The sequence below is a fragment of the Vanellus vanellus genome (assembly GCF_965231255.1).
Source record: "Vanellus vanellus genome assembly, chromosome: 16".
Taxonomy (NCBI): Eukaryota; Metazoa; Chordata; class Aves; order Charadriiformes; family Charadriidae; genus Vanellus; species Vanellus vanellus.
The window spans coordinates 15,243,149-15,267,074 of NC_138921.1; the positions used below are offsets into that span (position 1 = coordinate 15,243,149).

Below are 23,926 nucleotides of genomic sequence, written 5' to 3' on the forward strand. Positions count from 1 at the left end.
GGGGTGCTGCCGGCATCCCCCCTCCTGGGTGGCCACCAGCAGAGTGGGTCCCCCCGGTCAGCCCCCCCCCCCGTGTCCCAAACCTCCGCCGATACGGGGAGCGTTGGTGCCGACTCTATTTGCCGCGCTTGTTGTTTGTAAACCGTAGCCGGCGAGGGAGCCGTAAGCCCAGCACATTATCTCCTCCAGACAATTAGCAGAAGCATTAATGGAATATATGCAAATGTGCAGTAATTGACCTGCGACTCCGCAGTTCATGATGGAGAAGGATGAGCTCCAGATGGCTTAATGATAGTAATTTAAGCCCCTTCTTTATATGCCGCGCTTTCTTGCCGTAGCCCGGCAGGACCCAGCCCGGGCAGGGAGGAGGGTGGGCGGCAGCGGGGACGCTGGGGACCAGAGACAGCCCCGGGGCTGTCCCGTTTGCACCCCGCCAGCGTCCCAAACCGCCCGTACAGAGCCCCAGGACGGTGGGTTGAAGAGCAAGTCGTGCCGGCGCGGGATGGGGAGCCACAAGTTCCCACGGAGCGGTCCTTCCCCGCGGGCCACCGGCCAGGGAGCGCGGGAAAGCGGCCAAACGCCCACAGGTCCATGGGACCGCGGGGCTGGGGGATGCTCGCCCACCGCGGCAGGGGCTGGACCCGCTGCCCGCGCCTTCGTCCTGCCACAGAGGTGCCTGCAGATGCGAAAGCCCCAATTCGGCTGCTTACTCCGAGTTTACTCAGCCGTCGTTCCGGCTGCGTTGGCCCCAGTGGTGGTCGGGGAGGGGGCGGTTTGGGGCAGCCCCAGGGGCTCGTGCCCCACCGGCAATCTGCCCCACGCAGCCCCCAGCACCACAAAAGTTCCCAGCGGAGCCGGAGGTATTTGAGTAACCACTCTGGGAACCCGAATTAAAATATTGATGTATAATTCATGCCATATGTTCCACCAATATTTTTTATTTAATCAACTGAAGACAGATGGCAGGAACATAGAGGCCATTAAACTAATGGCACTTTGTCTTTCCATTTATTTTCGTCTCCTTTCCTAAAATAAGACGAGTCCATGACAGACGGTGCGCCCCGGGCACGGGGCCGTCTCCGCCACCGTCCACGTGCCCGCGCGGCGTGGTGGCCGTGGCATTTCCCACCGGGAAGCCAGTCCCGCCACGTAACCTGGTGTGATGTTGTCCTGGGCAGGGCTGGAGTGACTCCCCCATAGCTGGGGGGGTTTGGAGGAGAGAAATCCCCCCCCCGAGGGAAAAGGGACTTGAGGGGACCGTCCCTTCCCTGGGCTCGGCTGCTCTCCCCGTGCCGAGAGCCACCAGGGATGGCCCTGGGTGGCCCCGGCCATGGCGATCGCGGGGCAGCACCGCGTCCATCCGGGCTGGCGGGGCGCTAACGGGGATGGTCAGCCCTTGGGTCCTGGCTGCAAATAGAGGATGCCCTGGCCTCGACCTCTGCAAAAGCCTCCCTGGGGGTACGATGGGCTGAAACGTAGCCACGGGGGTGCGCGGCAGCACAGCTCATCCTCTTATGGGTGAAATTGGTTGAAATCAGAAATCCTCCACCCGCCCCAGAGCCGTCCCCTAGCGCCTCTCCTGCACGAGGAGGCGGAGGTGCCTGGGCTCTGGAGGGGGGGGGACGGGACGCAGCCCCGCAGCCCTGTCCCTCACCCCGGGCTGCTGGCGGCCGGCGTCGCTCCCGCCGCCCCGCCGTCTCCCGCCCGTCCCGCATCCCTGTGCCGGGGGGCCGAGAGGTCGCAGTGCCCCTCTGCGGGGCTGAAAGGCGAAGAAGAGCCCGGGCGTCCTTCCTCGCCCCACGGGGCGGGGATGGACAGACGGATGGACGGACGGGGACCGCCATCCTCCCCCCGACCTGGGATGCTTTCCTCAGTGTGTGCCTTTCTCTTTGACTTGCAGGTGGAGGTTTCTCGCCCTGGGAGTGAGATGAATGGGGCTTCGTTAGACAAAGGGTCCCAGTCAGCATTTCAGGCCCTGAGACGCGTCCAGGGACTTTGCGTTCTTTGTCTGAAAGGGCGACGGTGCCGTTTCCATCAGAGCGATGCTTGCGAGAGCCGGTGCCGCCGAGCGGAAAGGCGAGCGAGAAGAGCTGCGTCAGCTGATCGGCTTTCAAATCACCTTCAAACCCTCGATTTCCTTAACATGATCCCTCCAGCAGCCCAGGCGCCGGGGCACGGCCGGGGGGCTTTGCCGGCAGGAGAATAAACCGGGAACGGCGGTGACAGCCAGCGCTGGAGAGACCCCCTGTGCACGCTCTCAAAATCCACCCCCGTTTCTTTCTCCAGCCCTCCCGGACTTTTTAGGGTCGGGCGATAGCTTTGCACAGCCTCACCTTGCTGGGCATTGGGGGCACCCATCTGCTCCCCCCCAACCCCACCCCGTACAGCCCAGGAGCCACCTCCAGCCTGGAGGTGGGCAACCCCCCCCCCCTTCGGAGCATCCCTGGGGCCGGAGAGCAGCTCCCCCGCGGCGCCGGCTGCCGGGGAAGGGATGAAGACGCTATGGCCAAATTATTGGTAAAACTCCAGCGGTATTTTCGGCGAAAACCCGTGCGTTTCTTCACGCTGCTGGCTCTCTACCTGGCAGCCGGCAGCTTGGTTTTCCTGCACTCGGGCTTCGCCGGGGAACCCACGGTGACGGGCACCCAGCGCGGCCCCGGGGCCGGCGAAGGACCGGGGTTGCCCTACCTGGGGGTGATGCAGCTGAGCCGCGGCTTCAAGGCGGCGGCGGCGGCAACGATGCCGGAGGGGGCACGGCGGCACGGCCCCTGGTTCAAAAGCACCTCCAAGGAACCGGCGGAGAGGGCTAAAGCCGGAGACTACGGCAGCAGCCGGAGCCGGGTGCTGAGGGGCAGGAGCGGCCACGAGAAGGAGGAGGACAGAGGTAAGGGACGGAGCCACACGTGGCCGGGTGGGGGTCCCTCCTTTTCCCCCTCTCCTGGGGGTTGGGGGTTGGGCTGGATGATCTCCAGATGTCCCTTCCAACCCTGACCATCCTGTGATTCCGCGAAAGCCTCCTGCGTCGGGGCAGTGGTCTCCGAGCTGGTTTGGGCATGCACCCCTACCGGGAGCAATCTTCTGAGCGCGCCCCCCCCAGTAGATGTGTATTTATTTATTTATAAACCACACGCACGGGCTACTCGAGCGCTGAGATTTCCGTCCCCGCGCCCCAACGGACTGCCGTGCGCATCCCCTGGGGTGTAGCACCCCGCTTTGGAGACCACCGCTCCAGAGGATGTTCCCCAAAAGATCTTCACCTCCCTCCTCCCCCACCTCCCTCCCTCCCTCCCTCCCTCCCTCCCCCAGTGCCATTAATCCACTTTCCTTTTCCCATTTTCGCTCTTTCCCATGTGCGCATCGGGAAGCTCCGCGTCGCACCGTACGCTTTTGGGGGTGCCAGCCGGGGGAGATGCTGCACCCCATCTCCACCCCATCCTTTGGCTGTGCCACGTGCCGAATTCCGGTTTAATCCTATTGGCCCCGATGAACGCTAAAACCAGACTGGTGGCCGGTTGTTGGCATTGCCGGGGTGTCCGGGCAGGGGGGTGGCTGCCATTGCTGTGCCGGCGCAGGAGCGCCGGCGGCGCCGGGGTTCGCCTTTTCGAGCCGGGAGATCCCTGCCCGGCGGCTGCCTGGGGTGCACGGTGGATTGTCGCGTGGGACCGTTATTAACGAACAAGGATAAGCGGATGTAGTAGCTCTCATTGATTTTTAAAATGCCATCTATTCATCCCGAAGGCAGCTCGTACGCAGGCAGCGTTGCGCGCTCGCTCTGAATTTGGGTGGCTGAGAGCTGCCCGTCGGGGGCTTTTGCATCCCAGAGGTTATTCAGCTCATCGCCCCCCACCCCCGCTCCCTCCTCGCCGGCACCCACGGGCACCCAGTGCCGGCAAACCTCACCCAAACGCACCCCGCGTCCCCTCTCTGCCGGCAAAGGAGCATCTCGCGCCTTCGGCTGCTGTGGAAGCCGTTACGGTTTCTCGTCGTTAATAACGCGGAGAAGGAGCGATCCCGCTTATTGCTCCAGCGCCGCGCGGCCGCAGCAGCGGCACGCCGCATGCATCGGCATTCAGGGCAGGAGCGGCGGCGGTGGCGAAACTCGGAAGGGAATCGGGAGCGGGAAGTGCTGGAGAGGTGTTGGGATGCCGCCGGGCTCTTCTCTGCCCGGTGCTGCTCGCTCCCCCCTCCCGAGCGCCGGGGTGGGTGGGATCTCTGGGGGGGGGGATGCACAATGATGGGAGCCCCATGAACGTGAAGACTGCTTTGCCTGAGCGAGCCCGTGCCCCAAAGCCGGGCTTAGATTCATAGAATCGTAGAATTGCTGAGGCAGGAAGGGACCTTTAAGATCATCAAGTCCAACCATGAACCCAACCTGACAAAGCCACTTCTAAACCACGTCCCCAAGTACCACCTCTACCCCTTTTTTAAACACCTCCAGGGATGGCAAATCCACCCCCGCCCTGCGCAGCCTCTTCCAATCTTGGATAACCCTTTCAGAGAAAAAATGTTTCCTAATATCCAATGTAAACTTCCCCTGGCATAGCTTGAACCCATTTCCTCTCGTCCTACCACTTGTCAGCGGGGGGAAGAGCTCAGCCTCCCCCTCGCTGCCCCCTCCTGTCAGGTCGTTGTAGAGAGCGAGAAGGTCTCCCCTCGGCCTCCTCCTCTCCAGGCTGACCACCCCCAGGGCCCTCAGCCGCCCCTCACCAGACGTGTCCTCCAGACCCCTCACAGCTCCGTTGCCCCTCTCTGGACATGCTCCAGCGCCTCAATGTCCTTCTTGTCGTGGGGGGCCCAAAACTGAACACAACTCAAGACAACTTGCTCAGGAGCCCACCCCATGCGCGATCCCCCGGGCAGCCCGGGCTGGGGGCCGCAGCTCCCCGGACCCTCGATGGAGCAGGAGGGGGTGTGGGGCTTGGGGAGAAGCCGGAACCCCCCAACCCTATGGCAAATGGGGGGTTTCATAGAGGTCACCATGCTGAGCCACGCTTGGTCCCCCTGCCCCGCTCCTCAGCCACCGGGGGCTCCTCCTCGGCCACTGGCGGCTCCTCCTCGGCCACCGGCCCCGCGGCAGGTCTGTGCTCACGTTCACTCCGGGCAAGGTGCGCGGTCCAGGCTTGGAAGCAGGAGGAAAAGTGGCTTGTGGTGCTTAAGGGACTTTCTCATGCTAAAATGAGACGAAAGGGGGTTTCCCCGCTGTGCCCTGCGTGCAGAGGGGGCTCCGGGAGCGTTTCGGAGGCGCTGGTGGCCGCGTTGCTCCATTAATGTGAACTGACGTTTAGCGAATCCTCGGCAGATGGTTCGCGAGCCCAAGCTGTCACTCACCACGAAAACCCCAAGCACCGCTCCCGTCCCCGGCCATATGCGACGCGTCCACCGCCATTAACCTCTGCCGGCGGCGCCGCCGCCTCCCCGTGCCCGGCCACGGCGGGGGCCGCGAGGCACGGGGAAGGGATGCTGGGCTCGGGCATCGCTGGCTTTAGCTGCTCGTAGGTGGTTTGGGAATGTCATCATTCCTCTTTTTAATCTCGCGTGGGAAGGCTCAGCAGCGGATAGTGGGAGCCAGCGCAGAGCCGGCAGCTGGAGGGGATGCGGTGCCACCACGCGAGCATCTCGGCGGCTCCCAAGCGGGATGGTGCGGAGAAATCCTCCAGCTTGAGAAATCCCCCGAGCCCGGCGTGCCCGTGGGGCTGGGGGAGCCTCGGGGGACGGGTGCTGAGCGCCTGCCTCGCTCCCCTGCTCCTCGCCAAAGCGCCCGCTGCTTCCCCGGGCCGTCTGGCGGGAACAGGCGGATTTTAACAGCGGGGATAATTAAGTAGGGGACGGCTTAACAAGGCGGCTGTGGAGGCTCTGCCACGTGAAATCGGTCCAGAGGGAATACTGCTCCTAAAATCGGCTCTGGTTTAGCTAGTGCCATGCGCGGCTCTGGCTTGCTGGGGCGATGCGCATCCCTCCTTCTCTTCCTCCTCCTCCTCTTCCTCCTCCTCCTCTTCCTCCTCCTCCTCTTCCTCCTCCTCCTCCCTCTCCCGGCCGTGCCGATGGAGCCGCAGGGTCAGGTCAAGGCGCGGGTTGAGGACAGCCCCGTCTGCCCGGGAACGACTTTGGCTCATCTGCATCCCCCTGCGAAGGCGCATCTCCTGCCTCAAATCTGGGGGCATTTTCGGATGGTGAAGCCGGGGAGGGGAGCAAGCACTGTCCCCCGCCTGGCGGTGCCCGGCATGGCTCCCTCTCTGCCACATCCATCTCAGGTCCTTTGCCGGATGGGTCCTTTGCCGTCCCCCGTGACACACGGAGCAAGCAATGTCACGGAGAAATGGGGACCATCCGCCGCAGGCAGGCAGCTGAAGATGTCCCTATATCTTCCGACACCGGTACGGTTGTCCCAGGGGTGGTGAGCGTGGGCCGCCCTTCCTGAAGCTGCTGTCACCGGTATCCCGTGCTCACATCACCCAGCTGGAAAATCAAGGGCAGATCTTTGTTTCAAGCATCACTCTGCGAAAACACTTCTCTTCTGCCTTTGACTTGCTTAAACGGTGGCGGGTGGGCGCGGGGGGGGGAGGGGGCGCTCGAGCGGCGGGAGGGAGGATGGACGGACAGAGGTGTTGCCCCCCCGATGGACCAGCAGTGCCGATCCCGGCTCACAGGAGCAGGGACCCGACGGCACCGCTCCGGAGAGCGCGGCTGGGGGATTTGCTGGGATGCTCCCCGGGGGTGTGGGGGGGCCATTAGTGACCCAACGCCATTGCTGTCGGGGCGGGGGAGCAGCCCTGAGCGCGCCGCGGGGGTCGGGGCGACGTCGCAGGGGGACGACCCGCGTCACCCCACACAGACGGGGTCACCCGCTGTCCCCGAGCGCGGGCGCAGCGCCCCGGGGGGGGGGGGTGTCCCTGCTTGCGCCCCGTGCCCGCACCCAACGGGGACCCAAAGCGGTTCATGCGCGTGTGCTGCACCACAGCCAAAAGCTGCGGTGCTCTCTGAAAGACCAAACTTTACGTTAAGTTTGACATTAAGATGTTAAAGACGAATTTACAACGCCGACGGCCCCGGTGACCAGCCCGGAAGAGTGAGATGTTTGGGGAATTTTAACGGCTGTTGCTGGGTGGATCTGCGTGTCTGTTCACACGCGTGTTTCCAACGTGCTCCAAAATGCCTCTTGGCCCTGTGAAAGCTGTGTGCCGGGGCAGGTCCCCCCCGCGCTGCTCAGCACCCTCCTGCACGCTGTCCCCAACCCCACCGCCCGCCTTCCCGCGTCGCCCCCTGCTCGCTCCTCCTCCTCTTATTGTCCTCGTCTCTCCCTAATTATTCCGGTCGCCTTCCTAATAAGTTGCAGCGCCCATATGTCAAGAGCAGTGGATTGAAGGTAATGCACATCAGTCACCGGCTCCGTGCAAACCACTCGGAGTAATCCCACGCCGGTTAGATCTGTCACAACCCAAATGAGCCGACCTGCCGAAACCTGCTCAGCGCTGCGGAAATGCCGCGTTTTGCTGAGAGTAATTGGGAGCGGTGAGTTATGACTCTTTGGCGGTTCAAGTTAGCAGGAGCGCGTTTCTCGCGAGCTTTCTCCTCCGCCTTCCTCCTGGGGCTGGCTCGGGCAAGGTGGTTTGCGGCGCTTGGTGGGGTCTGCGCCGTGCGGGGCGGTGGGGAAAGGGGGGGTTGTCTATGTGTGGGCCACACCGTCGGTGGGGTGTACACGTGGAGTTGGTGTCAGGGACCCCCCTCCAACTGATGCTGAATGCAAGCAGGAGGTGAGAAGTGTTGCCCCGTGTCGTGGTTTGGTATTGGTTTGGGGCAATGTGCGGATGCTCTGTTATTAGAGGGATGATTTGGCGTGAGATGGAGACACGGAGGTGGAAGGAGAGACACGGGGTGGTAATGATGTCCGGGAAGATGCACCTTGCTTGCCTAGAGCCATGGCTTCGCTCTTCGCTCCCCTCCGCTCCTGCCCGCTCCTGTGCTGCTGACTATCCCGGTGCTTTCCCAAAGCCCCTGACTGGGGTGCTGGGGCCAGAGCCCCGGGGGGCGCAGCTGGAGGGGGGGTTGGTGCTGCGACAAACAACTCCTTGGCTGGGGATCCAACGGCCCCGAAGGGACAGGAGCCCCTCCTTCTGTGTCCCCAGGGTGGGACTCTGCAGCAGCGGCTCAAAGCCAGAGGCCACCGCGTGGGCTCCGGGACTGCTGCAGGACGGGGGTGCCCCGTGGCAGCCTCCTGCAGAAGATGCCCCGAGAGTGGAGCAGATATTTCAGGATAACGAAAAGCGAAAGATTTCCGTTGCATTCACTGGGGATGCGTACCTGAAACAGGCAGCGAGGTCAGCCAGAGCGGTTTTGGATTCCAAACCGGCTCTGCCATCGCCCCCAGGCTGGTGAGACCCGGCCACTGGTCCCCAGGGCCGCCCTCCCCTTTCTCTGGGCCACCTGCGCCACGCGGCTGACCCACGCATCCTCTGCCACAACCTGTTCACGGGTACCTCGTTAGCGGATTACCGGCTGGCTAATCCCACCGGCTCCCGAAACCCCCGTCCTTCTCAGGCAGCGAGGATGCTGAGCATCCCTGCACCGGCGCCGCATCCTTCTGCCGGCGGCAATACACCTTCCTCGCAGCAAATGCTCGGCTGGGAGCAGGAGTAACGGGGGTACTAACGAGGAGACCGAGCGGCAACAGGGCGCTCACCCCTACCGAGAACCCACAGCCAACGCGGAGCATTGCAACGGCCGCCCAGGCAAGGAGATGGCTGTTTGGTTTCGGATGATTGGGAAAGGCTACACTTGTCAAATAAATGATTTCATCGTAACTATTTATTCAGCTCTATTCCCTCTCTGCCACATCTTCATTTGCTCTCGGCGCAGCCATCGGCCTTTGCTTTGCCAAGTGTTAGTGCTCGGCAAATATCCCCTGCCTTGATCTCTGGGACTGGGGAAAACGAGCCGCTGGCCGAAGAAAATTTGTTTTAAAGTGTATTTCTCCACTCTGCCCACCCCTGCGCTCCTGGCGGGGCAAAGCAAAGGGGGTGGGTTATTTTACCATAGAACTCCTCTCTTTTTGGAGCCGCTTTGCTCTGCTCGGTGTTGAGGCCGGCGGGAAGGCAGAGGACGGAGAGGAGAAGCCTCGGTGCGGAGCCACAGCATCCTTCCTATCCGAGGTGCTTTCTGGGCTTTACCTACCTTTCCTTGCACGTTGTACCCAGAGCATGTGTTTCTAAAGCAGATGAACAGGGCGCATCGCTGAACATCCCTATTTTGGGGAAAAATTAAAAGAGGGGGGTGGGAATTGGTGGGCTCAGCCCCGGCTGGTTCTTACCCCCCTCTCCTCTACCCTCCCCCCAGCAAGATACATCGGCTGCTACGTGGACAACACTCGCCGGCGAACGCTGCGCGGCGTGTCCTTCTTTGACTACAAGAAGATGACAGTCTTCCGTTGCCAGGACAACTGTGCCGAACGGTAGGGCGGGCAACGGGCTCCGCGGCTTCATCAATTCCCGCACACCGCCAGCGTTTCTGCGCTGTCACAGTTCCCTGCCCCGGCTGCTCCCCTCCCCTTCCTCCCGCCTGCCTTCTTTTTTCTTTTGATTTATGTCATTTTGATATATATATATATTTTTTTTATTTTTTTTTAAGTTCACTGGTGTTTTCCAGGACCCCAGTTTTCTCCCCTGGAAAAAGGGGGGATCGAGAGGGATGAGGGGCTCCATCCTCCATCCAGGGGGGTGTGAGGGTTCCAGTTGGGTGCTGGGAGAGCCTTGAGCACTTCTGTCCACCCAGGGATGGCCCCACCAAAACGCTGTCCCCCACCAAAACAGCCTTCTTCGACCTTCCCAGCTGCCAAAGTGCATCTGTGAGCAGCTGGAGAGACACCCTCACTGCTGGCTGCAGAAGTTTTCTCCTTTCCCCAGTGTTACATGAAGGATGTGCCCCAAACATAGAATCATCCAATGGTTTGGGTTGGAAGAGACCTTGAAGGCCACCCAGTGCCACCCCCTGCCCCGGGCAGGGCCACCCCCCCCCAGCCCAGGTTGCTCCCAGCCCCGTCCAACCCGGCCTTGAGCACCTCCAGGGATGGGGCAGCCACAGCTGCTCGGGGCAGCTTCAACACGGTCTGTGCCGGTGGGGCACATTGCGGGCAGTTTGCTGTCTCCAAAATCCCCCGGAGCTGAAGCCCATCAGTGCAGCATCCCACGGCACCTGGGGATGATGCTGCAAAGGACCATCGCTGATTGCTGGGGGTTCCTGCCATAGCGCTCATCCTCCTCAGCAGGATGCTTGGCGTGATGGATGTGTGCCGTGAGCCGAGCCGGCTGCTGTGGCGCATCTTCAGCAGTGCCGACGTGGGGCTGATCCACGCCAGAGCCCCCCTGCAGCGCCGGCAGCCCTGCAGCGGGACTTGCCGGTGCTCTCCAGTGGGTTTCCAGCTCGACTGGCACTTGGCGAGCACCCACCTGCGCTGCAATCCTCCCCCTTTCAAATCCAAGCCGTACCGAGCAGCACAGCTCCGTGCTGTGAAGCCGAGCAAAGTCCCCATCACTTATTCCTGCTCCGGCAGCACCTGATACATCCTCCCTGCCTGTGAGAAGTGTCGCTGTCTCCTGCTTTGTGATCTCTGTGGTCCGTGGAGAATAGAATAGAATAGAATAGAATAGAATAGAATAGAACAGAACAGAATAGAGTAGAATAGAACAGAACAGAATAGAACAGAACAGAACAGAACAGAACAGAATAGAATAGAATAGAATAGAATAGAATAGAATAGAATAGAATAGAATAGAATAGAATAGAATAGAATAGAACAGAATAGAGTAGAACAGAACAGAACAGAATAGAATAGGATAGAATAGAATAGAATAGAATAGAATAGAATAGAATAGAATAGAATAGAATAGAATAGAATAGAATAGAATAGAATAGAATAGAATAGAATGAATAGAACAGAGTAGAATAGAATAAAACAGAACAGAGTAGAATAGAATAGAACAGAACAGAACAGAATAGAATAGAACAGAACAGAGTAGAATAGAATAGAATAGAATAGAATAGAATAGAATAGAATAGAATAGAATAGAATAGAAAGAATAGAAGAGTAGAACAGAATAAAACAGAACAGAACAGAGTAGAATAGAATAGAATAGAACAGAATAGAATAGAATAGAATAGAATAGAATAGAATAGAATAGAATAGAATAGAATAGAATAGAATAGAATAGAACAGAACAGAATAGAACAGAACAGAACAGAACAGAACAGAACAGAATAGAATAGAATAGAATAGAATAGAATAGAATAGAATAGAATAGAATAGAATAGAATAGAATAGAATAGAACAGAATAGAGTAGAACAGAACAGAACAGAATAGAATAGGATAGAATAGAATAGAATAGAATAGAATAGAATAGAATAGAATAGAATAGAATAGAATAGAATAGAATAGAATAGAATAGAATAGAATAGAATGAATAGAACAGAGTAGAATAGAATAAAACAGAACAGAGTAGAATAGAATAGAACAGAACAGAACAGAATAGAATAGAACAGAACAGAGTAGAATAGAATAGAATAGAATAGAATAGAATAGAATAGAATAGAATAGAATAGAATAGAAAGAATAGAAGAGTAGAACAGAATAAAACAGAACAGAACAGAGTAGAATAGAATAGAATAGAACAGAATAGAATAGAATAGAATAGAATAGAATAGAATAGAATAGAATAGAATAGAATAGAATAGAATAGAATAGAATATTTTCAGTAGGAAGGGACCTACAATGATCATTCAGTCCAACAATGCATCCTTGGGATGCGGTGCTGCTTCCAGCGCTGGCCGTGAGCTGGCTGCAGCGGGGATGCTCCTGCAAAAGCCCCTGGAGGCGGGGGGATGCCCGGGGATGTGCTGAGCCCCCCCCCCCCCCCCCCCCCGTCTCCCTCTCCCCAGGGGCTACCTCTATGCGGGGCTGGAGTTCGGCGCCGAGTGTTACTGCGGACACAAGATCCAGGCGTCCAACGCCAGCGAGTCCGAGTGCAACATGGCGTGCAAGGGGGAGAGGAGCAACACCTGCGGCGGGGTCAACCGCCTCTCCATCTACCGCCTGGAGCTGGCCCAGGAGTCCGCCAGGAGATGTAAGTTGGCGACATCAACGCGTTCCGGTTCGGGAACTCCTGGCGGTGCCGGCCCCAGGGAGCGCCGGTGTCCCCGTGCTGCGTAAGCTGAGTGATGGCTCAGCAGAGGTGGTCTGAAAGCAGTTCAGGTCTATGGATGGGATTGTTTTGCTGCTGCGAACCGCAGGGATCCTCCAGCAGGGATGCCCCAGCAGGGATGGCCACCGGCCAGGGCTGGGTGGGGTGGGGAACCCCAAGGATCCCACCAGGAATTCAGGGCATCGTAGAATCATTTAGGTTGGAAAAGACCTTGAAGATCATTGAGTCCAACAATTAACCCAGCACTGCCCAGTCCACCACTAACCCATGTCCCTCAGCACCACATCTGTCCGTCTGTTAAATCCCTCCAGGGATGGTGACTCCACCGCTTCCGTGGGCAGCCTGTGCCAGTGCTTGATAACCCTTTCGGTGAAGAAATTTTTCCTAATATCCATCCTAAACCTCCCCTGGTGCAGCTTGAGGCCGTTTCCTCCTGTCCCATCGCCTTTTCCTTGGGAGCAGAGCCCGACTCCCCCCCACTGCCCCCTCCTTTCAGGGCGCTGTAGGGAGCGAGAAGGTCTCCCCTCGGCCTCCTCCTCTCCAGGCTGACCACCCCCAGGGCCCTCAGCCGCCCCTCACCAGACTTGTCCTCCAGACCCCTCACAGCTCCATTGCCCCTCTCTGGACACACTCCAACACCTCAATGTCCTTCTTGTCGTGAGGGGCCCAAACCTGAATACAGTATCTGAGTATTTTGGGAGGCTCTGGATGAAGACCTCTTTCCTGGTGGCCAAACAGGATCGTCGTCGTGTTCCATGTGTGCTGCCGGCAGAGCTGGCTGCACGATGAAGGATGTGTGGGAGCTCCAGACGGAGCCAAGGATGCTCCCAATTAGGCAGTGCTATAATTATCCCCATTTGTTGCTTTTCTTTCCTTGTCCCAAAGCAATGGGAAAGAGGGTGGTGGCATTCAGAGCTCCCACCACGAATCACCCGGTGGAGAAGCAGCCCCGGAGAGGGGCCGAGGGTGCCCGGGGACACGTAGCAGTGAGCGAGGATGCAGGATGGGACCCCTCAGGGCACCGAGGTCGGGGAAGGGGACCACCCCCAGCGCTGCTCTCCTCACTGGCTCCATCCCTCCTGCACGCTGGGGTCACCGAGCTGAGAAAAACAGGGAGGAAAAAATTAGATCTGACTTTGCTGCCGGGGGCTTTTGCTCTCGTTTCGCACCGTCAGCAGCCGGGCGAGCTTGTTAGCAAACGTGGCTTCGCGGCCGGAGGGTGAGGAGAGCCGGGGAAAAGCAGCCGCTGTGCCCATGGGCGGCTGGAGAGGAGCGGTGGGGGACGGGGATGGGGACACCGGGGCACGCAGAGGCTCCCGAGGTTGGGGATGCGCAGGGTGGCAGCGGCATCGTTTTTTGGGGTGCGGCCGCTGCTCCCCGCGGTCGGGCCAGCATCGCCCTCAGCGCCGCGGTGGCCTCTCTCCCTCGCAGACGGCAGCGCGATATTTCGGGGGTGCTTCCGCCGGCCGGACAACGTCTCCATCGCCCTGCCCGTCAGCCAGCTCATGCTCAACATGTCGGTGGACAAATGCGTGGACTTCTGCACCGAGAAGGTACCGGGGGACTGAGGGGGTGTGCAGGTCAACAGCTTTATCATCATCAGAAAGGGTCACACTGGGTAAATTTTAATGTGATTTAGCGTCGTAATTATATATATCCAAATCGCACAGGATCAAATTGATTGTCGGTGTCTCTGCCGTGGGGAGGGACTGGACGGTGGGTCGTCCAGCCCCCGCTGCCTGCCCTGCCTGCTCCCTGCCCCTTCCCCCCCCCCCCCCCCCAGCAGGCGGCAGCCACCGGTTGGGGGGGGGGGGGAGATTTGGGCAGGAGCATCGCGGGGTCCCACCCTGGTGCAGGGATGCTGCGATGCAGTTTGCTCCTGGGGCGCGATGCCTATAAGCAGGCAGGGGAAAGGCTGGCAGCGGGCATTGCTGGAGTATTTATTACTTAAAATTAGGTAAATGACCAGGTGGAAGGACAAGAAAGACCTGCAGGTGGGGACAGTCGTGGCCTCCCTTCGTGGCCTCCCTGGCAGAGGCTGGTGGGGAATAAACCATCCCGCCAGTTAAATACGAGCGGCTGCTCCGTCGCTGGCTCCGCTTTCCCATCGCCACTGGGAGAGCTCGGGGCCGGGAGGTGGAAATCACCGGAGCCCCTCGATTAACCCAGCGCTGGCACAGCCCGGTGGTAAATCGCTTGTCAGCCGTCGAACGGACCTCGTAACTCTGCGCTTGGCAACGCCGGTGAGGCTGCCGTGGGGCCACCCGATGGCTTTCAGCAACCTCGGTGCGGGTGGCACGCTCAGAGATGACATGCCGCAGCTCTGCCGGGAGCACCGGTGCGCGGTGCATTGCTGTATGTGCCGGCAGGCAGCTCGGCCGTGCCGGGGGAAAATGGGGCTTGGGTGGTTTTAGTTGGCTGCAACGAACTGCTCGTGCAAATGGCTGGAAGGATGCTGCAACCAGCTCAAAGGATGCAGCAACCAGCCCGAGGGATGCAGCAACCAGCTCAAGAGATGCTGCAACCAGCTCGAGGGATGCTGCAGCCAACTCGAGGGATGCTGCAGCCAACTCGAGGGATGCTGCAGCCAACTCGAGGGATGCTGCCACCAGCTCGAAGGATGCAGCAACCAGCTCGAAGGATGCTGCAGCCAACTTGAAGGATGCTGCAGCCAACTCGAGGGATGCTGCAAACCGCCCTGCGCTGCACCACGGGGCCGGGGTGGCGAGGATGGGCGCAGGGGGCAGAGGAATTGCCTGCTGCGGGGGCCGGGATCGGTGTCACCGCCTGCCCTCCCTTTGCCCATCCCCGCAGGAGTACCCGCTGTCGGCCCTGGCCGGGACCGCCTGCCGCTGCGGTTTCCCCACCACGCTCTTCACCCTGCACGAGCGCGAGGACGAGCAGCTCTGCGCCCAGAAATGCGCCGGTGAGGAGTTCGAGAGCTGTGGCACCGCCGAATACCTCCTTGTCTACCAGACCCAAGTGCAAGGTGAGGCGGCGCCGGGCTCGTCCTGCCCGCTGCCAGGCAGGGGGACAGGCAGGGACCGCTCCGGTGTAGGTGCCAGCACCGGTTTCCCAACCCCTTCTCGGGGACACATTCCCTGAAGAAGCGGGAGCGTCGCTCGGCAAACGCACCCGTGTTACTCAGCGTCTCCCAGTCAGGCAGGCAGCAAGCAGCTGGGAATGGCAGAGCCCTCTTCTGAGGACTTTTTGGGGTGTTCAGGACTCTTTGGGGGTGTCCCTATGTGCTTCGGGCAGGGCGACTTTCCCTAGAGCAGCCGCCTCCTCGCGCCCTGCCCCAGCATCCTCCCAGGAGGCAGCGGGATGGAGAGGAACCTAATGCAGTTGAACAATGGCAAGTGTAGGGTACTGCGTCTGGGGAGGAAGAATCCCATGCACCAGTGCAGGTCGGGGGCTGACCTGCTGGAGAGCAGCTCTGGGGAAAGGGACCTGGGAGTGCTGGTGGCCAACGGGATGGCCGTGAGCCAGCAATGTGCCCTGGTGGCCAAGAAGGTCAATGGCATCCTGGGGGGCATCAAGCAGAGCGTGGCCAGCAGGGCGAGGGAGGTCATCCTCCCCCTCGGCTCTGCCCTGGGGAGGCCACGTCTGGAGTACCATGTCCAGTTCGGGGCTCCCCGGGTCAAGAGGGACAGGGAACTGCTGGAGAGGGTCCAGTAAAGGGCTACAGAGATGATGAGGGGACTGGAGCATCTCTCTGCTGAGGAGAGGCTGAGGGCCGTGGGGCTGTTCAGTCTGGAGAAGACTGAGGGGGGATCTTATAAATCCTTCAAGGGCGGGTGCCGGGGGGATGGGAACAGGCTTTTTCCAGTGGTGCCCAGTGACAGGACAAGAGGGAATGGGCACAAACGTGACCATGGGCAGTTCCATCTCAACCTGAGGAGGGACTTCTCTCCTGTGCGGGCGGCAGAGCACTGGCACAGCTGCCCAGAGAGGGGGGAGTCTCCCCCTCTGGAGCCATTCCAAACCCGCCTGGAGGTGTCCTGTGCCACTGCTGGAGGTGCCCCCGCTCTGGCGGGGGGTGGCACTGGGGGAGCTCCAGAGGGCCCTGCCAGCCCTCGCCAGTCTGGGATTCTGGGATTCTGTGAAAAAGAGGGAGATCTCCGTAGGAAAAGCACGTTACCACGCAGCAGCCCTGATGTACCTTGGCCGGTTCTCGCTGCAGACAACCGCTGCATGGACAGGAGGTTTCTCCCCACCCGTGCCAAGCAGCTGGTGGCCCTGGCCAGCTTCCCCGGCGCTGGCAACACCTGGGCACGCCACCTGATCGAGCTGGCCACCGGCTTCTACACCGGCAGCTACTATTTCGACGGATCTCTCTACAACAAAGGTGAGAAGCGGGGACCGCTGCCAGGGCTGCACCGGTCCCACCTGAGCCGGGAGAAGGTCCTGGTGCCATCCCTTGGGTCTGCAGGAAGGGGAGGGCAGAGCCGGGTACCGCCGATGCTGCTCCGGGGGATGGTTTGCGCTGGGTGTGTGCTGGTTCAAAGGGTATCAGAGGGACCTGACGTCGCATCTGTTCTGTCCGTAACCTCCCCACGCTGCCCACTAACGTTGGCCAGGACCAATCTAGGGCAGAACTGGGTGTTCTCCATCACACTGCTGGTTTTTAGGCTGCTGTGAGTGTTGGAACTTTCTAGAGAAGGAACCGGAGCAGCTCCAACCCTGGCAGACAAGGCAATTCCTGCGTGTTTTGCCCCAAGAAAAAGCCGGTTGGGGTCTTGTGAGGAGATTTCCCCGGGAGTTGGTGTTCGCGGGCTATGGCACTCTCATCCCGGGATGCATGAAGTGAGAAGCCGATGAAAGTCATGGCTGCGTGGTGAGAGGGATGGATGCAGCCTTCCAGCTTCAGGATTTGGGAGCGGGTGGTGCTGGTGGCAGCGGTATCCTGGAGGACAAACGTCCCCACGTGCTTCCCGAGTAGCTGCAGATAAAAATAGCGACGCATCAGGGCAGCCGGGGAACACCGACACCCAAATGAATGAATATTCGCAGTGCCAAAAAAGCACCGATGAGCTCATGGCGGGGGATGGAGGAGGGAGCTGAGCTCATCTGCCTCTTCTCCTCGGGTTGAAAGATTTGGTGGAGATCCATCTTCTCATCCTGAGCCACACAGGTATTCGCCCAGTAAATCTTTGAGGGAGGAGGGGTGCTGTGGCTCTCACCTCTCGTGCCCTCCGGGGCAAAGCAGCAGCGCTGTGCCCACCGTACTGGTGCCAGGGCCGGCAGCACGTGGGCTTTGGGGACCCCGAATTAAGCAGCGAGTTTCAAGCCAAAAAAAAAGCTTGAGACAGGCGTGAAGCTTTTTCGGGCAGAAGCCACCTCCTCCCAGTAACCCACCATAATGCAAGGGGGAGGGAAAAGACGGCTTCTCCCATTTTATAGCCATTTACAATAGTTTTATGCGTAAACCCTGAAGGTTTCTCCTGCTTTTCCTTCTCCTTCTGTGGCTTTGAGAGGAAATCCTCCATCCCTCCTCGGCCGTGGGGGGAGCTGGTATGTGTACCTGGGGTGGTGCCGGTGGGGACCGTACCTAGGGTACCCCTAAAGCCCCGCTTGCCCGACACCGTAGGCAGCGATGCCCTTTTTTTTTTTTTTCAAGATTTGCCAAATTCAGCCTTTCAGAGACAGAGATGCTCTGCGCTGAGTGAGGGAGCCCGGACTATACCAGCCCCCGGCGCTGGCACCCACCCGGGCTGCAGCCGGCAGCGCACGTCCCACGGAGGGGAGCACCCCCGGGGCGAAAGCCTTGGCCGGGTTTTGCTCATCCGACCGAGCACAGGTTTCGTGTTTATTCCGGGCTGAGCGCATCGGAGGACCCGGAGGTATCCAGGCAACTGGCATCTTAGCCATCACACTTCCCCGCGTCGCACGGCGCGGCTGCGGAAAGCAAATTACACATCTATAATTGATGTAATACAGCTACTTACAGCTTATCTGCCCCCTCAGCTCAGCTCCGCTCCACTCCGCCGACACGCTGTTCCCGGGTACTTTGGGTTGTGCTTTGCGGGGGCCGGTGGTGGGAAGGGGCCGGGAGCGATGCCGGGCTCAGCCCTGGTACTCCCTGCAGGGGACACGGGGGATGGCGGTCCCCTCTCTGGACCCCCCCATGGCATCACCGCAGCCCTTGGGCTCATCTGCATCCCCGCCGGCATAGGGCTTTTTTGCCTTTCTTAATTTATTGGGAGGGTTTAAATGCAGTGGCCAGGGAGATTATAGCTATAAAAAGATGTTCTTGACCCCACCAATATACGCATAAGGTATATTAATGCAGTTGTGTCGTGGCGGTGTGCTTTGCCCCGGAGAAGAGCTGGGCTGTGCAATGTCAGGCTGTTGCAGACCATCTCGCTGAGAAGAGCCGAGCACGGCCAGGGAGGGGACAGCCCCGCGCCCGCCACCCGCCCTCTCGGACGTGAACCTTACATCGTGGCTTGACTCGTAGCTCAGGCAAATAAATGATTTCCATCTGGGAGAGGGCTGCAAATTCTACTTCAAGTCCCAACTGCTTGTATCCAACTGTAGTTTGCAAGCCGATATTCCCTGCGTCTTTCCCTTTGCCCGACTCGCCTTTATTATTTTTATTAACGTCGGCACCGGCCGCGTCTCAGGCGCCCGCTCGCTCTGTCTCGGCAGGCTTCAAGGGCGAGAGGGACCACTGGCGAAGCGGGAGGACGATCTGCATCAAAACCCACGAGAGCGGACAGAAGGAGATCGAATCCTTCGATTCGGCCATCCTGCTCATCCGAAACCCCTACAAGGCTCTGATGGCGGAGTTCAACCGCAAATACGGGGGGCACATCGGCTTCGCGGCTCATGCCCACTGGAAGGGCAAAGGTAGGCTGGTGGGCTCGGCTGCCCCTGCCCAGCTCCCATGGGTCCCGGGTGGCTTTGCTCCAGCCCGGCCACCGGAGCTGCAAAGGTGTTGTTGAAGCCCAGCAGAGCCTGAAGCTGGACCCCATGGGGGAAGCCCGGGTTGTGCCACCCCTTTGGGGTCACCATGTCCATCTCCTGGCATGACCCACAGCATCGCCTAGCATGGCTGAGGGCTCCTGAGTGGGTGGGACGGGATGGGGATGGGGATGGGATGGGATGGGATGGGATGGGATGGGATGGGATGGGATGGGATGGGATGGGATGGGATGGGGTGGGGTGGGCTAGGATGGGTTGGGATGGGACAGGACAGGACAGGATGGGACAGGACAGGACAGGATGGGACAGGATGGGGTGGGATAGGACGGGACGGGACAGGATGGGGATGGGATGGGACGGGATGGGATGGGATGGGATGGGATGGGATGGGATGGGATGGGATGGGATGGGGTAGGATAGGATGGGACGGAGACGGGATGGGATGAGATGGGAATGGATGGGATGGGATGGGATGGGATGAGATGGGAATGGATGGGATGGGATGGGATGGGATGGGATGGGATGGGATGGGATGGGATGGGATGGGGAAGCAGAGATGCTTGGCTGTTCGTTGCTGTGTGGGGGTGGTGGTGCCCGGGGACACAGGTCCAACAGCAGCGGGGAGGGAATGGGTTGGGTGAGCAGGAGCCCGAGGACCCAAACTCTGCCCCTTCTTTGGAGCAGCGTTTCGAGGCCAAGGGCAGCTGGCCTGAACGCTTGGCTGGGCGGGTGGAGAGTGAGGAGAGGTTAAAAACATGACAGGATCCATCAGATATCTCCACCCATCACCTGGTGGGCGCATTCGGTGGTGTGGGGCTACAGCATCTCCATGCTGCCACCCATGCTGGACCCCAGCAGGACCACCCTGCCCGGGGGGGTGTCAGGAGGAAGGGGGGTAGTCCCGCTCCCCGGCAGAGCCAAACCCCCGTTCTCTGTCCTTCCCCAAGGCAGAGGTGCAGGAGAACGGACCCCGGCGGCGCACGGGGCAGTGCCCCCGGGCTGGGGGGGGGTCCTGGGCTGGGGGAGCCCCTGGGCTGGGGGAGCCCCCTGCCCCTGTGCCATGCTCGCCCTCTCGCCGGCAGCGGGAGCGGTGGCAGCCACCGGTCTGTCCCCACGGACCAGGCGGTGGCAGGAGGTTGTTCCTGTGCGCCCATCTGCTCCGGAGACACCACCTTTCCGACGCACAGGCGTATTGCGGAGGCTTGTTAATTATAGCAATTTACAAATTGCTGTTGTGGAATTGACTTCATTGGAAAGAGTTAAAATATTTAGCTTGATTGAACATCTGCTACCCTTAATTCAGAGTTTATTTAAGGGGAGCTTTTGCTGTTGTTGCTGCTATGTGCCTGGATTGCGTTATCGCCATGTGCTGGCAGCGCCGGAGACGGCCCAGCCCCGCTCTCCCATCCCCCCCAAAAAAAACAGGGAAGAGATATGTCACACTACTTTCTCGGTGGTTTTTCCCCCTGGGCACATCCCTGGGCTGGCATCGCCCCCGCCGCGCTGCGGTACGAGCCTCTTGCTAGGTTTTATCCCCGTCTGCTGCACCCCAAAGCACAACTGCAAATTGCAGGAGGGGGGAACGCGGGACGATCCCCTCGCTGCAGCCGCAGCACCACGGGAACCCTCCTGAGTATTCCCGGTCCCAACCCCCCCCCGGCCTGTCCCACACCTCGTGCCCCGCAGGGGAGGGGGGGTCCAGGCAGAGGGGACCCTCCTCTCCACCCCGGCACGGTCCAACTTGGACGCGCGTCAAAATACATCACCAAATTCTTTCCAGAGGACGTATGGGCGTAATTAGCTGATGGGTTAATTGTCAGGTTAAATAACCATTGGAACAACTTGTCTGGAAAGACGGAGGTTTTCCATCGCTTGAGGACTTTAGCCGGGCTGGGGGGGAGGGGGGCACTGGGAGCTGTGGGTGGGCACCAGAGAGGGGTTTGGAGACCCCCCCGGTGCTGACCCCCATGTGGGGGCTCAGCCCACGGAGGACCCCGGCCGTGGAGCCCGGGGGGGTCCCCGCGGGACCTTCAGCACCCACCCTGCCCTCCCACCGGCGCGGGAAGCAAACCCTCCACGGGCACAGCTCGTTTGCGCCAGGTTGGCAATTAGCGCTCGGGCGCGCGGTTAAATAAGTGAATCATCCCGAGGGGAAAAAAAAAAAAAAGTGATTAAAGGTGATTAGTTCAGACGGGGCGTGGGGTCCTTCCCCCCCCCTTCCCTGCACAAAGCCCTTTGCTCCCCGCAGCCCGCCTCCCCGAACCGTTTCCTGCTCCCGGGAATTCATTTTGGGGCAATTTTTGGAAAAAGCAGTGCATTCTCGCGGCCTCTCCCACAGCCGCTGGTACTGGGGGGGTGAAATTTTCCTTCCTCCCCGTTCTCAGCCCTGTGCGGAGCCCGCGGGTGCCGCGAAACCCCCGTTTGGTTCCGTGACATTAATTTTACGATATCCCTGGAGCGGTTCCAAAGCAAAGTTTTATGTGATATGATTACACAAGGTGAATTGTCCTGTAGCTGTTTAATGAAACAGATACTGTGTTTAATGATTCCTCGGGGAATTAAATACAGTTAAGCTATTAATCAGGCATTGCTTTCTGGGGGAGGACAAGGGGAAGAGGCAGATAGCCGGAGCTTTTATGCGTCATAAGATAGATGTGTACGGCACTGCCAGGAGAGCTGTGGCTTATTACTGATGTTTCATTATCCCTTTCATCACCTGATTTTTATGGGCGGATCAATTAGCGAGAAGGGTAATTGAAAGATTTCAGGCGGAGGCGCAGGCGGTGGCCCTAGGACGGGGGATGCGGGGGCCACGGGAGACAAAGAGGGGGGGACACCCCCGCCAACCGTCTCCTCCGCTCCTTCCAGAGTGGCCGGAGTTCGTGGCCAACTACGCGCCGTGGTGGGCGACCCACACCCTCGACTGGCTGCGCTACGGCAAGAAGGTGCTGGTGGTGCACTTCGAGGACCTGAAGCGGGACCTCTTCGTGCAGCTGCAGCGGATGGTGGGGCTGCTGGGCATCGCCGCCTGCGAGGACAGGCTGCTCTGCGTCGAGGGACAGAAGGACGGCAACTTTAAGCGCTCCGGCTTGCGGAAGTTGGAGTATGACCCTTACACCCCCGAGATGAGGAAGACCATCAGCGCCTACATCAAAACGGTGGACGCGGCTCTGAAACTCCGAAATCTGTCGGGGGTCCCCGATGACTACTACCCGAGATGATGGTGACGACGGCGGGGGGGACTCGACCCCCCGTGGCGAGGAAAGGCTCGGTCTCCCCGGCCTCTGCCTACTTCCACCCAGTGGGTGGCTTTTCTTTTAAATTCTCCATCTGCTGCTATATTCGCTGTTAATCAACTCCCTGCATGAGCGAGGAATGGTCCTCAGCCATCGCTGAGCTTGCTCGGCCGATGCCGACGTGGAGCCATGAGCGAGGAATGGTCCTCAGCCATCGCTGAGCTTGCTTGGCCGATGCCGACGTGGAGCCATGAGCGAGGAATGGTCCTCAGCCATCGCTGAGCTTGCTTGGCCGATGCCGACGTGGAGCCATGACAGTGCTCGGCCAATGCCAACGTGGAGCCATGAGTGAGGAATGGTGCTCAGCCATCGCTGAGCTTGCTCGGCCGATGCCGACGTGGAGCCATGAGCGAGGAATGGTCCTCAGCCATCGCTGAGCTTGCTCGGCTGATGCCGACGTGGAGCCGGGCACGGCAGCACCACCGAGGGGATGCGAGTGCCTTTCCCACCACAGGGTTCCTGCTCCATCCCGCTCCTGTTTTCGGCTCCGTGGCAACACGGTGGGATATTCCTGCCTGTCCCTTCGGGCTGGCCGGCGGGGACACCGTGTTGCTCATGCCGTGCCTGACGCACACACCCCCCCACACACCCCCCGCCCCGGTGCCGGCACGCTGCCGCGGTGGGTGGGTATCCCAAACCACCCCTCACTCCTCGGCCATCCTTGGAAAGTGGCGGTCCATCCCTGGATGGAGCCCATTGGCCTTCCCAAGGGAGGAGAGACCGGTGCGGGGGGGAGGAGGGGGTTGGCCCCACATGGGTGATGCTCCCATGGATCCCAGTCGGAGGTTATGGAAATCGGGAAGGGCGATGCCTCCAGACGAGGTGGCTGTGTGTGTGTGTGTGTCCCCTGTGCCCTGTCCCGTGGGGACCCTCCCTGAGCCTGGAGATGGTGGGAGGTCGGCGTCGCAAACCACAGCACCGCACAGTGTTGCTGCTGCAGCCCCGGTGCCCGGGGGGGGGGGGGGTGAAGGCTGTGACCCCCACCCGGGAGCTGCGGGTGGGAACCACCCCCACGTGTGTGGATGATGCCGGAGAGGGGGACGTTGGCCCCGGACAGAGTTTATGGCACCCACAAGCTCATCCGTGCCTCATTTCAAAAGCTCAAACAGCCCCCCCCGAAGCAGTTTTGGGGACCCCCCCCCACCCTCGCCCGCTGCCCGCCCGCAAGAAGCGAAACCAAAGGACCTCCACGCGCGCGCGGCGGGAGGATGCCCTTCGCCAGGTTGGCTTTGTGCAGAGCTGCATGCGGTCCCCCGCCCTCCCCCGCCCCGCGCCGCCCTCCCAGCCCGTCCCAGTCCTGCCTTTGCCCCGAACCAGCTTCCCATCCTCCTTCCAACCCGCGAGTCCCCTTTGGATGTAGGTGCAAAAGCCATATCTTGTCCGCAGCCTTTTCTAGAGTTAGGCGTTTTAACGATTGGCTTTTAACTCTCGATCTTGCCGGAAACGCGGGCGCGGGTGGAAATCTCGCGGCGCCGCTCAATCTATAGTCAAAGAGAGAAGAAAATTCCACGGGG

General features: G+C 60.0%; 1 protein-coding gene across 1 annotated transcript; it reads left to right on the plus strand.

Moving 5' to 3' along the window:
• Positions 1–2,493: 2,493 nt before the first annotated feature.
• WSCD2 (WSC domain containing 2) lies at positions 2,494–22,337 on the plus strand (the record flags this gene model as incomplete). The annotated part of the gene is made up of 8 exons (XM_082491584.1): positions 2,494–2,884; positions 9,331–9,445; positions 11,927–12,111; positions 13,621–13,742; positions 15,004–15,178; positions 16,373–16,537; positions 18,841–19,041; positions 21,985–22,337. Exons 1-8 carry the CDS (start codon positions 2,503–2,505, stop codon positions 22,335–22,337), a joined length of 1,698 nt encoding a protein of 565 aa, XP_082347710.1. The 5' UTR covers positions 2,494–2,502.
• Positions 22,338–23,926: the final 1,589 nt, after the last annotated feature.